The 12,794-nt window shown below is 50.8% G+C and overlaps 5 protein-coding genes across 5 annotated transcripts; 2 read left to right on the top strand and 3 right to left on the bottom strand.

Annotated features, from left to right (window-relative positions):
- Positions 1-361: 361 nt before the first annotated feature.
- On the top strand, positions 362-1,406 carry T310_7098 (Prenyl cysteine carboxyl methyltransferase Ste14; the record flags this gene model as incomplete). The annotated part of the gene is made up of 2 exons (XM_013470114.1): positions 362-1,193; positions 1,312-1,406. The coding sequence occupies 2 exons, from the start codon at positions 362-364 to the stop codon at positions 1,404-1,406; spliced, it is 927 nt and encodes a 308-aa protein (XP_013325568.1).
- Positions 1,407-1,902: 496 nt separating this feature from the next.
- T310_7097 (uncharacterized protein) lies at positions 1,903-4,164 on the bottom strand (the record flags this gene model as incomplete). Its single annotated transcript, XM_013470113.1, has 4 exons — positions 1,903-2,460; positions 2,523-2,971; positions 3,029-4,026; positions 4,091-4,164. 4 exons carry the CDS (start codon positions 4,162-4,164, stop codon positions 1,903-1,905), a joined length of 2,079 nt encoding a protein of 692 aa, XP_013325567.1.
- Positions 4,165-5,447: 1,283 nt separating this feature from the next.
- T310_7096 (WD repeat protein) lies at positions 5,448-7,365 on the bottom strand (the record flags this gene model as incomplete). The annotated part of the gene is made up of 4 exons (XM_013470112.1): positions 5,448-6,806; positions 6,863-7,063; positions 7,128-7,243; positions 7,299-7,365. 4 exons carry the CDS (start codon positions 7,363-7,365, stop codon positions 5,448-5,450), a joined length of 1,743 nt encoding a protein of 580 aa, XP_013325566.1.
- A 653-nt stretch (positions 7,366-8,018) lies between these two features.
- T310_7095 (Diacylglycerol O-acyltransferase) lies at positions 8,019-9,431 on the top strand (the record flags this gene model as incomplete). The annotated part of the gene is made up of 3 exons (XM_013470111.1): positions 8,019-8,235; positions 8,297-8,337; positions 8,388-9,431. 3 exons carry the CDS (start codon positions 8,019-8,021, stop codon positions 9,429-9,431), a joined length of 1,302 nt encoding a protein of 433 aa, XP_013325565.1.
- An 834-nt stretch (positions 9,432-10,265) lies between these two features.
- On the bottom strand, positions 10,266-11,564 carry T310_7094 (uncharacterized protein; the record flags this gene model as incomplete). The annotated part of the gene is made up of 3 exons (XM_013470110.1): positions 10,266-10,607; positions 10,681-10,891; positions 10,924-11,564. The coding sequence occupies 3 exons, from the start codon at positions 11,562-11,564 to the stop codon at positions 10,266-10,268; spliced, it is 1,194 nt and encodes a 397-aa protein (XP_013325564.1).
- Between the last annotated feature and the right edge of the window lie 1,230 nt (positions 11,565-12,794).

Below are 12,794 nucleotides of genomic sequence, written 5' to 3'. Positions count from 1 at the left end.
AAGTCAAACGAATTAGATACGGGACAAGTGGGCCCGTCCCCTTTATTTGTTCCAGATTATCGATAGATAAACGATAAACACTCCCAACGCTGAAAACGTCACAGCACAGACATCTTCTGGATGAAACCCATCCACCAGAACTCACCACTTGGGGCATTGTCCAACCTGCAATGCTGAGAGGGAAGAACACTGTCAGCAGACATAATGGGACTTTCATTCACACGATACTTCTGGAGCGTTTTTAAAATTTGGTTTCTCTCGGCGTGACCCTTCCCTCCTGCTTGTGCGTGCTCTCTGACAGAGCTCGTGCTATTTCTTGACCCCCACGATCAAGCCGTCGCCAATTCCCTACTGTGACAGCATGTCCACAGCTGCAGATCCAGCTGTTGACAGATCTCACGCATCAGAGTTTGTTGTTCGACGGGTACGCGAGCAGCAGCAACAACAACAACAGTCCTCGGACGCAGGCTGGCGACCACCAGTTCCATCTGCCACTACATCCACCATCAACGGTACGACGACGAATACAACAACAACGATGAAGGAATCCGCCGGTCTCGACCCCTCCAACTACCCCGGAGGGAAGAAATCGCTGTCCGGGATCGCGATCCGGGCGTTCCTGCTTGGCGTCATTCTGGGGATCTGCGCGACCGTCACGATCGTCCTACTCGTCCTCTCGATCCCGCTCTGGCGCGTGCCCTTCTTCCTCGCTTCTCTCTGCCTGTTCCATTTCCTCGAATACTTCATCACGGCGCGGTACAACACGCGACATGCGTCCGTGTCGGCCTTCCTGCTCAGCTCGAACGGGTGGGCGTACAACGTGGCTCATGGCTCCGCCATCGCCGAATGTCTCCTGTCGCACCTCCTCTTCCCAGAGGGATACTCGAAGTGGACGGCCGCCGTAACGGCCACGAAGCTGCCGCTCGTCGTCGGGCTGGTGCTGATGGTCGTCGGCCAGAGCATCCGCACGCTCGCCATGGCGCAGGCAGGCAGTAACTTCAACCACACGGTGCAGGTCGAGCGCAAGCAGGGCCACACTCTCGTGACCGGAGGCATCTACAGTGTGCTGCGCCATCCCAGCTACTTTGGCTTCTTCTGGTGGGGGCTGGGCACGCAGCTCGTCCTGCACAACGTGACCTGTTTCTGCGCCTACGCGATTGTCCTGTGGCAGTTTTTTGCCTCTAGAATACAGCGTAAGTTACCCCCTTTTCAACCTCCTTTTTTTATTTACCATTACTAACAAATTCCACAATCAACAGGCGAAGAGCGATTCCTCATCCACTTCTTTGGCAACGACTACGTCGAATACAGGAAGCGAACCCGTGTTGGAATTCCAGGGATTCCATGATCAAAAACAATCAGGGATGAAAAAGGAAGAAATAAAAACGATTTCTTGTCTTTACTAAGAATGGATGGATATTTGGAAACTGGGGAATAAAGACGATGAAAGCATAGATTAATTACTTGGGATGATGGGTGGAGATTTGATACATCCAAACTGATAATACTAATCGTCCTGCTAATAGTAATAATTAATAAAAATGAAAAAAATACGAGCACTTCCTAGTATTAGGAGGGCCAGAAAAAAAATGAATGAAAAAGGTGACTTTACTCTGTGCAAGCATCCATTCATTGACTTGAACACATCGGTATTTTATATTTTATATACAGCGCTCCAATTCTTCCTTTAGTTAGTTATTTACCTCCTATATACACATGCAAGAAAAGTTGTCTCTCAAGCAATAATAACCCTAACCAAGTTACCAACTGGATATCGAAACCAAGTCGTATCGACCATTTTAACGTAACGCCAAGAAACCGTCGTCGTCGTACGATAGAAAAGAGGTGAGGGAAAACATAGCAGTTATGATAAACCAACAATTCCTTCATTCATACTCATACTCATAGTTTGCTCTCGGGAGCCACCGGACCTAGTCCTCCGCTCATGACCGCCTCTTCGTGGGACGACTGCTGCTGCTGCTGCTGCTGCTCGCCGAAGAGGACGAGCTCCCGCCCGCCGCGCGTGCTCCACCACGTCACGCAAAAGTTGGCGCGCTGAACGTCCATCTCGCCGCTGCTCAGCGCGTCCCAGAAGCGCTCGACGCAGGTGTTCCTCATGCCGGAGTCCTGGATCGAGTTGATGAGCTTCGCTGTCAGGGGAAGCCACTCTTCCAGATCGTCGACGCGGAGCAAGGAGAGAGAGTCGATGAGGGCGAGAGTCAGGGCTGCTTGCTCGGAAAGCGGCGTTGAATTGGCAGCATCCTCTTTCCCTGCTGATGCTTGAGGGGTTGGTGGCAGCACGGTTGACGACGCATGATACGCTCGATCATGCACAAGCTCAAGGAGAGTAGACGCTAGGAGGGGTTGGCTACTGGCAAGGGGCGAGGGAGGCGTGGTTATCTGGACCACAGACTTGAAAGCGAGGCGGAACTGGCGAGCGGAGAGATTCTGCGGGAAAACCTGCGAAAACTCAATGAGCACACAAAGTCGAGAAAACAAGGCTAACACTAGAGCATGCATACCGCAAAGAGATTGTCCACGTAGAACGGAAGATGTTTGGCAGCCACATCCGCATTTTGCGGCGCTGCAAACACTGCAAGGACAACACTATGAGCAGCCTCAAAGATCTCCAGCAGGGCATTGTTACCACCAGCAGCGAGATAGGGCAACGCAGCCGAAATGATAAGCTCCTCGTTAGATTGTGGCGGTAAAGTCAATGTGAAATGCTCTGCGGTATTGAGGAAGAACAAGTCGAGACATCTTTCGAGAGGATGTTCTGGAATTTGACCCAACTCTGCGGGCTTGATTGTCCGCAAAAAGTTCTCCGCGAGATCCGGATACTGCGTGAGGATATCTATGGCCACGAGATTGACAAACGTATACTGAGAGGAGGCATTTTGGCCGACGCGTGACGTGATAAAATAGAGATTCCGAAGAATATGTAGAGATTGCATTGCAATGAACGGGGCGACTGGGAAGAGCATTAGAAACGCAAATATGAAGCACGGTTAAAAAGTGGTCAACTTACCGCTGCCAGCAGCAAGTGCAGGATCGTTCAGCACTCTTCCCAGAACCGCTCGAAAAATAATGACTACTGAGAACATGCAGGCCCGAAGCAATCGCCAAAGATCTGGAATAGTTGTCTTTAACGACTCCTCCTCCAGGAATTCCGTCTCTTCGGATGGGTCGACCTCAGACAATTTATTCTGGCGCCATTGAACCAACAAGGTGCGGACAAAGTCCGAAATGGAGTTGACCGCGTCTGACACGAGATTAGGATCACGGACATTCTCCAGCGCATGAGCGATCAGCCGCGATAATGGCCCCAGGGAGGCAACCAGGGGTCTGGAAGATATCGCTTTGACATGATTGTACGTCGTTGACTTTGACGACCATTTAAACTTCTTGCCAGGAGCCTCAACAACATCACGGTCGATGGCGCCTAGAAAATATGCATGGTCTAGTCCTTCGCCGGAGAAGTATGTTGCCTGCACCATTATCGGCAGCAGGCGGTCATAATCCAGCTGGCTCCGTTGCCAATCCGACAGCAGCTCGAAAGTATAATTCAGAACCATGGTGATGCAGTGTCCTGCTATCCCATCTAGCGGCTCGCTCTCCTGGAGCGCCAACTGCGTCGCTTTAACCAGGGCAGACTCGACCTTGCTGCGGATTCGCGACGGCAGTCCCTGCCTGTTCTGTCCCTCGAATCCGAGCAAGACGCCGCCGAGCAACAGCAGATGCCTCCATCGCGGAGATTTCTCGTCCGCTCCGTTGACCACAGCCTTCACCCATGCTTCCCGCTCGAGGCCTCGTCGTGGTGCATAAGGGGTCCTTGGCTCTTCTGCTGCCTCGTTCTGCAAGATACCGATGGCGGCCGTATTGTAGACACTTAGAATCCGGCGGCACGTTTGTAAGTCGACGGGGTGATTCCAGATCGCAGGAGACGTGAGCAATTGAGAGGACAGCAGCGTTACATTTAACGGGTTCGTGAGGATCGATAAGAAGCTGGTCGAGGCCGGGAGTAATCTGCGCCACATCAGATCAGTTCTCGTTCAACAGCCGCGGATCGCATATCCGGGATCAAGCTCACGCGTAGGCATCTTCGGGCTCCGCAGCGATCTGGAGTGACCGCAGCAGGGCCGCCAGGGAACGTTCAGTCGCCATGATGGAAGCCAGCGAAGGCAGGATGATTGGGATGCAGCATTGAACAGCGTCTCTTCGGCTGCATACCCATGGATATCGTCTGCCACTGCTGCCGAGGTTAAGCTGCATGCATACCCGCCTGGGCACAGCAGCACAGCTGGCAGCTGAGCAAAGAGTGCAAACTGCCCCATGCGCTGCAGCTAGCGCCCCGTGGCACAGCTCCGGAGCTCCACTTCGGAGCTCTAACGGTCAACATCAAATCTCCAGACGCATCCAGGGACAGATCCACGATACCAATACGAATGAACGATATGCACGGAGTGTCCTGCACCGGATTACACATTCCGTGCATCCCATGAACCCGGGCTGTCCCCTCGACTGAGCAGGCGCCATGGGCAGCCGCATCCCACTTGATTACAGTGCTCCGTCATTCCCATCGCTCTATGTTCCTGTCTTTGGCGTCCCTGGCGAAAACAACTACCTCTACTACACAGAGGATGTGTGGCGCTTCACGCTATACTGGACCCTCATTCTCTACGGAGGTGCACACCTCGCAGTGGCCTTCTGGGCCGTCGCCGTACAATGGCGCAACTGGCGTATGATGTGGGCAGTACCACTGGTCTATGGCGTTGTCGGTGGTCTGGAGGCTCTGCTTGCGGGTAGCGTTGTTGGCCTAATGTGAGCTGCTTCTGCCCCTACTTCATCGGTTTTTTTTTTTAAAAAAAAAATACTGATCTACGATAGTCTCGGGGCCGTGTACGAGGCAGGGAACTTCACGATGTCGACGTGGATTCCCTTAGTCTGGGCTGTCATCAGCGTCCTCGTTCTGATTATTTCGAGCTTCCCAATGCAAGGCGCGCTCTAAGATAACTGCTTTGGAGCGATCAATTCCCAGCAGGGACCTCATCAGGTTTCCCTAGACAACTATCTGCTGCTGATAACGGTGAGTTGAATATTATTTTCTGCGATCCTCCTTCGACTGATCCTAATGCCATCATTTGAAAAAGACAACAAAAAAAATATGATTTTAATTCCAATGTGCGCTCCAATTTCAAGGACTCGCCCCAGGATCTATTTTCGCCTCGAGCACCCAAATCGATAAGCCATTAACGCCTCATCCAGACACAATGATACAATCCCGCCAGGTGGTACATGCCGATGCACTCTCGGCACTCAGATACCGGCCTAAAATAGCTTGGCCGTTGTGTCAAATTATCCCTCCGTCACTAGTCATACTGGTCGAGCAACATCCTGATGCTCGACCTGTGAAGGTGCCCTCGTTAGCTTCACCGCCAGCGGCAGCACTAGCTTCCATTCGAGGTATTTTTGGCGCCAAAGTTTGGTGGTATTTGGATACCTTGCGCAAGCAGCTGCTTCTGCAGCTCTGCGAGGTTGAGGTTCGGTGGTGGAGTTCCCGGAAACCCAGCTGGCATGGAAAATCCAGGCAGACTGGAACTTTGTGCCGGAAACCCGTTCTGTTGAGGCGGCACTGAACCACCTAGCATTGTAGCCAGCTGACTGGGATCGACGTTCGGAATGGGGGTCGGTGTTCCAGTCTGTGGCGGGGGCTGGACATTGCCAATCCCGGGCAATGAGCTTTGTGAACCAGCACCCTCCGCGGAAGTGGTGCCTGGAAGCGGAGGCCCTTGTATTCCGGGAAGAGTCGTTGCTGCAGACTTCTGGTCGACCAGCCCCTCGGCTTCGTCCTGGAGCTCTTGTTCCTCCTCCTCGCGCATTTGTTTTTTCCCAAATCCCCGGCTCCACGTTCCTTGAGCCTCCGCTGCTTCCTCGCCAATATGAAACCGATCCTTCATGTAACTAGTCTCTCCTGGTCTAGCTCTAGACCAGAAACGAGTAAAATTATCTTTGGAACCGGACGCCAAGATGTGTCCCAGAGGGTGCCAATCAAGCGACCATATTGTCGCGCTGTGAGCATATTGGATGCGATGGGCGGGATAGATAACTTGAGGGGGTGTGTTCAAGGGATCGTTACTATCGTACGGCGCGACGGTAGGGACATGCCCTGGCGGCAAGTTGGGCTCGTCCAGCAGATAATGATACAAAGAGCCGTCCTCGCTGCCTGTTGATATCAATGAGCTGTGAATGGGGTGCCACGTCAGGGTCGAGATCGGCTTTTCATGACCTCGAAGGATGCAGATATCGCGCATCATCCGGAGGTCAAATACTCTTGCGGTTGAATCTCGAGAAGACGTGGCCAACAGGTTATTGTTTACCCGAGAGAACCTGGTTGTCGTAACGGTGTTCTTATGACTGTGTAGCGTAGTCAAACATCTTCCGGTGCGAGGATCCCAGAACTTGACTTGATGGTCTTTAGAGCCGGAAACCAGGAGTCCCTTCGTAGGGTGCCAGTCGCACGACTTCACGTCCCAGTTATGGCCAGTCAGAACCGTGTCGCAAGCTCGAGCTGTGAAATCGAATATCTTCAACGTAGTATCGTCGGATGCAGATAGAAACTTGGTATCGCTAGGACCCCATGCCAAATCTCGGACGGCATCGTGATGTGCGTCATCAACCGTCTCGACATTATTGAAGTTGGGACGCCAATATTTGACATCGCCCTTTTGTCCGCCCGATATCAGCCAGTCATGACTGTGTGACCATGCTGCTGATGTAACGCCTGCTTGGAATTGGTCATAATGTGCCTGGTAAGAACGAGATTAGCAGCGGTAGCAAACCGGTGCCCTCGGTGAAGACGCACATCCATAACAGTTTCAAAATTGAAAGCAGTTCCATTCCAGAGCATAAATTCACCAGTATGACCACCCGTCAGCAACCGTCTGCCCTCTGGTGTCCATCTCACAACCGTAATGGGCTTCTTCGATTTTCCTATCGACTGGTGCAGATGCCGCACAGGAATCGTATCAACCGGCGAGTGGATTCTGGCTAAAGGGGGGAGCATCTGACAGGCAAATGAGCAAATGTCGTTTCATGTAATTTTTTTAACGACAATACGAGGATCTCACATCGACGACGTAGCTCAAGCTTGGCCTTTCCACCTCCATTCTATGAGCTCCTTTGTATCGCGGTCGCCGCGAATGCATCCATTGTACCATGGATGACCCATAGTCGGTGACAGGTCCTAATAATTTCACATCAGTCAAGCATTCTGGTAGCAGGAAATCGAAAGCACATACTTGGTCTTCGGGGAAGAGGCCTTGGGACATATTGGGTGTCGCTGGCGGACTCTTCATAGTGAGCCATGGTCGCACACTGGCAGGATATCACCCATACACCCCAGAAAAATGAGATTGCACAAAATAAGAAAAAGCCTTGCTTATGCTAGCAGTCACAAGCAGGACTGATGGGCGCAAGTCCTGGCCAGCATGCATCAAGCAGTGGCGGCGTTGCGAGCTGTGGAATTACGGGCAGCTTTTGGTTGTGACGCCGGCGATGCCGCGCGCGGGGATTGGCCCAACAGCTGCAAGCACGGCCAGAACCTGGCAGCTCCGACGCCATCGACCTAATCGCGGAGCTCCTCTCGACCACCTCCGATAACTGATCTTCTCTGCCGTCGTGGAGGCCCCTCCCCTCGTTGCCCCGCCATGTTGCTTGCGGTCCTTGATGCATCCTTATCTCTCATACGGAGGTTACCTCTCGCGGTCATGATGAGGTGAGCGGTGGAGCAGCATGATTCATTTGTCTCGCATACATGTACCATTCTCAGCGTCACCGCTCCTGCAATCGCACGACACTGTTTCGCGACTGGGTTAGGTTACCTTGCACAACCGATTGCATTCTGTCCTGGATCGTCTCCGATACACTCTTTCTCCCTTTACTTCTCCAGGACAGTCTCCAATATTTAACCGTTTAAAATGGCCAGCATGACAAAAGCCGCGGTTAGCACGAGCCTCGATATGCCAACGCCGGATAGGACGTCGTCCAACAGAACAGGGGACAAAGAAGCTTCCTCTCCACCCAACACAACTGCGCCTGCACAGAAAACAAAGGAGAGGAGCAAATATCGACATATTGCGGCTTATCACTCGGAAATACGGCACTCATGTCTCAGCAGAGATTCCACCGCCAACCCCAGTTTCATCGGGTTCCGGAACCTGATGGTTATTGTTCTAGGTAGGAATACTGTTTTTCCATGATGGAGCGACCAGGAGAGATGCTGACTCTACATCCACAGTGGTGATGAATCTACGATTAGTCATCGAGAATTTTATGAAGGTGGGTAATATTGGCCCTCGACGGTTGACATTGATCTGCTAATGATGTAGTATGGTGTCCTTATCTGCCTTAAATGTCACGACTACCGAAAACAAGACCTCCTCCTCGGCTCAATCCTCTTTGCGCTTGTACCATGTCATCTGTTTGTTGCATACATAATCGAACTGGCTGCTGCGCAGCAGGCCAAGGGTGCTGTGGGACGGCGGAAGAAAGATGCCTCTGCTGAAGGAGACGAGAAAGAGCAACGAGCGTTTCAATTGACCTGGCTTTTCATTGCGTTTGCCCACACGGTGAATGCAACCCTGTGTCTGGTCGTCACCAACTTTGTTGTATATTACTATATCCATCATCCTGGCATTGGGACCATCTGCGAACTCCACGCGATCATTGTTTGGCTCAAGAACTGCTCTTATGCTTTCACAAACCGCGATCTTCGCCATGCGATGCTCAATCCATCGACCCAATCCACTGTCCCTGAAATATATTCTTCCTGTCCCTACCCGCAGAACATCACCATTGCAAATTTGACCTATTTTTGGTTGGCTCCTACCTTGGTCTATCAACCTGTTTATCCTCGAACGCCGTGCATCCGCTGGTCATTTGTCGGGAAGCGGCTTCTAGAATTCGTCGTTTTGTCGGTCTTCATCTGGCTCACCTCCGCACAATATGCTGCTCCGGTTCTCCGAAACTCCTTGGACAAGATTGCAGTCCTGGACTTCACCTCGATCGTGGAACGCATTATGAAGCTCTCGACGATCTCACTGATTATCTGGCTTGCGGGATTCTTTGCTCTCTTCCAGTCCCTGCTCAATGCGCTGGCGGAAGTGATGCGTTTTGGAGATCGCGAGTTCTATTCAGATTGGTGGAATAGTTGGAGTGTCGGCATGTACTGGCGCTCATGGAACAAGCCTGTCTATCTCTTCATGAAGAGACATATCTTCTCGCCGCTGGTCGGGAGGGGCTGGAATCCCTTTGCAGCCAGTGTCATGGTCTTTATTTTCTCCGCCGTTCTCCACGAGCTGCTCGTGGGAGTCCCGACCCACAACCTCATTGGTAGGTATTGGCCTTCAGGTTTTCCTCGTTCTGTTTACTGATTCCCAATCATCTACAGGGGTTGCCTTCGCTGGAATGATGCTTCAGCTTCCCCTTATCACTGTCACACTGCCACTGGAGAAGATGGACGACCCCACCGGAAGGATCATAGGTAATTCCGTATTCTGGGTGAGCTTCTGTCTTGTAGGCCAGCCACTCGGCGCCTTGCTGTATTTCTTCGCATGGCAGGCAAAATACGGCAGCGTTAGCAAGACGCCGGTGTGATCGGTCTCAAAACATATAAAAGTCTATAAATTTGTTTTGATTTGTCTGAAGTTAGGGGCAACACTGATATTTTTTTTTTCGCGTGATAAAGCATCTTGAATTGATTTATATAAGTATAGTGGAGCATGTCTGATGATTGCATCTGTTGAGAGCAACAATTATCTTGACACGAGTCATGATACGCTTATAAGCGACATGAGAGCTTCCTGATTAAACAATCTAAAAGGTAGAAATTAACGATCTCTTCAACATGGGATATCGTTGCTTATCTGCACGTGCCCCACGTGATGAATTGCGCAGCAGTGGGCAAGCTCATTGGCGCTGATCAGAATCGTCAGATCATAGCAGCTGCAGAGAAACTCCGTACTCCACATATACCTGGGCATGCAGCCTACATGAGCCGGGGGTTATCCGTTAAGTTTCGAACCTTGAGCAAGCGATGTAACGCGCCATCGCACTGCTTTATTCATTGGCATTGGAGATCCGACTGGGGTGTACTGTACATATAACAGATACGGATTTTTATCAGGTAGGATGTACTTCAACCTCTTTGGAATTTTTGAGTCTCCGCTATGTACCTACATACAAGAGAAGAACGGCAACTAGAAGGTTTATCGTTTCGCCTCGAAATCCCGTCCGTCTCTCTCGACGTTTCCCTGGCCGTTTCTGTTGTTATCCATCAAGTGTGAGAGCCGCATAAACAGCTCAAATTCCATCCGCTCTCTAGGCTTGGGTCCCCTCAAGATTTGTCCCACCATATCCGATCCAGGCGGAAAATCATTCTCAAAGAATGGTTCTCCAATCCCTTTCATGTTTGTCAACACAGCCTGGCGAAAGTGCCAGTTGAGAAGTTCGTCCGGGGATCGTCTGGGGTCCGTGATGAAGGAGGGACTCAGGTAAGTCCCTGCGATGTTATCTTTATCGCGACGGAAACAGATCACTTTGTAGCCGTACTATAATATATTTTAAAAATGATTGGTCACTATGCGTCTGTGCAAGGAGGACAGTCAGATATTGCACACGTACCTTCACTGAAATCGAGAATGCGTAAGTGTCGAAAAGGGTGTGCATGTGATCACGCAGGAGAATGCCATTTTGAACTGAGTTGATATTGTCTCCAGCCAGACCGGGGATGGTGATGTGGCGATTAAATCCCAGCAAGTTCCAGATTCCCGAGTACGCCAGGGGGAAACATGTGCCGCTTGAAAGCTGTCCCATATGCCTTCTTGGGTGTCTTCTGGATCATTAAGGACTTTCGTGATAACACACCCCTGGTCGCGTTGCCGGACAGCATCGTTAAAGGCTTGGTGTCTTGTCGACATTGGCAATTTGCTCACGGTTCGCGTGAGGGCATCTTCTTCTATGACCCTGATAGGTACTAGGTAGATCCTATGAGTATCACCCGCCCCCTGCTCAGGAATTTCGAAAATCTGCTCACCACTTGAGATAATGTAATAATTTCCGGGTAGTACCGGGTTATTATCTTGCGGTACTCTCTGGTGCGCTTGGTCTTGTAAACGCCAAGAGTCCACAGGAATATCCTCCCCAATGAGGATCCGTGTCATGTCATAGAGAAGCTGGTTTGAAATGCCCCTTGTAATGTGAAGTCCTCCGATCTCAACTGGGGGCGTCTGATTGTCGAAAATGTGTACATCTCGGAGAGCTGCGCGTGCTCGAAGCCTTGGCCCAGGTGGAGGAGGAACTTGGGGAAGAGACGCCGATTCTTCCTCTGTTGGAGGGATAAACTCACTCCCGACATCAGTGCTCGACGTGTCTCGATGCGAGAATGACGCTGGCGGGGCTGATGGTTCGATTCTGCGTCGTCGTCGTGGAGGAGCGAGCTCTGGTGTGCGCGATGGTGGCTGATCCGCCAGACGGCGGGATCGACGTCGAGTAGTATCGTTTGACATATTGTCCACGTTGGAGTCTCAACTGCGTAAGCTCAGTGGGCATTAAGGTGGGGAAGAGAAAAACGGCGTCAATTAATGCCAGTTCTGAGGGATTTCCCCATCAGAAAGAAGACTTGTGATGGTAATCAATCGATGGTTCATCCTCTCCTCTTCCTCCCAGGACAAAAACATAGGTACCTCCTAGGGCACTAGAACACAGTCCTTCATTGAATCTCCCTGAACAGTCATGGGGAATTTCTATCTCGCATCTCAAGGTAGATCTCGAATCACAAAGTGCCGAGGCCGAGAATTGCATTCCACTCTGTTCGTCCAGTACATACCCAACGCGCTAGAAAGGTACACCATGGCATCCACTCCTCGACTTATTGTCGGGGAGCCTGGCACGTAGGCAGCTATATAGACAGGTGCTGGGCTGACTAGGCTGCAGAGCCTAGTCGCAGTGATCTTTTTGGCTCGGTTGGTAAGCCTGGAAAGCCCATCCCAGGTTTCTCACACTCATCTACCTAGTTACGGAGTACAATCGTTCCGAAATTTCCTGCTACCAGCATGTTCATTTCCCATGAAAGAAAAAATTGACGTAGTATGCCAAAAATAAATAAAAAGCCAATATGGGCCAATTGTTTGGTAGGTAGATAGATAGGTGCCCACTATATAGCCTATAGTAATAGCCCTGCAAAGCATGGAATCTATAGTAAAGCCCTTATAAAACCTATAATAAGGTCCCTGTGAAGCCTTACAAATATAATAGCCCCTGTAAAGCCTATAGTTCTGATTGGTTAACATGATTACTACCTAAGTGCTTTGCAAGGATTTAGGGCCACTTACGCCCTATGGAATATTTTATCACATGATCACTAAACATGGTTTACTTTAGGTAGGTATATAAAGATGCAGACGCAGTCTACAAATTTCTGGCCATTGTTTTGGCTTCTTGAACTCTGTCTGATTGCTTGCTTGGTTGTCATAGCTGCCATTGATGAACACTACTACTGGGAGAAGACCGCAGCTTTTCTGATTGCAAGTCTGAAGTATCATGGACTGTCTCGCACTCAATTGAATCGTACTTGTTTGGCGATTTACCTGCTCAGTTCCCGTCATCTTCTATCTCTTCTCAATTGGGAAGCTAGGAAGCCAGATCACTTCAATGAGACGACGTCACAACCGAACCTTCGGGAAACACTCCGAGAACGAGTATACCTCGGCCTCGGCCTGCGGAGCAACAATTCGACC

This window comes from Rasamsonia emersonii, assembly GCF_000968595.1.
Source record: "Rasamsonia emersonii CBS 393.64 chromosome Unknown ctg1118621760500, whole genome shotgun sequence".
Lineage (NCBI taxonomy): Eukaryota > Fungi > Ascomycota > Eurotiomycetes > Eurotiales > Trichocomaceae > Rasamsonia > Rasamsonia emersonii.
This window is presented reverse-complemented; position numbering and strand designations above follow the sequence as displayed.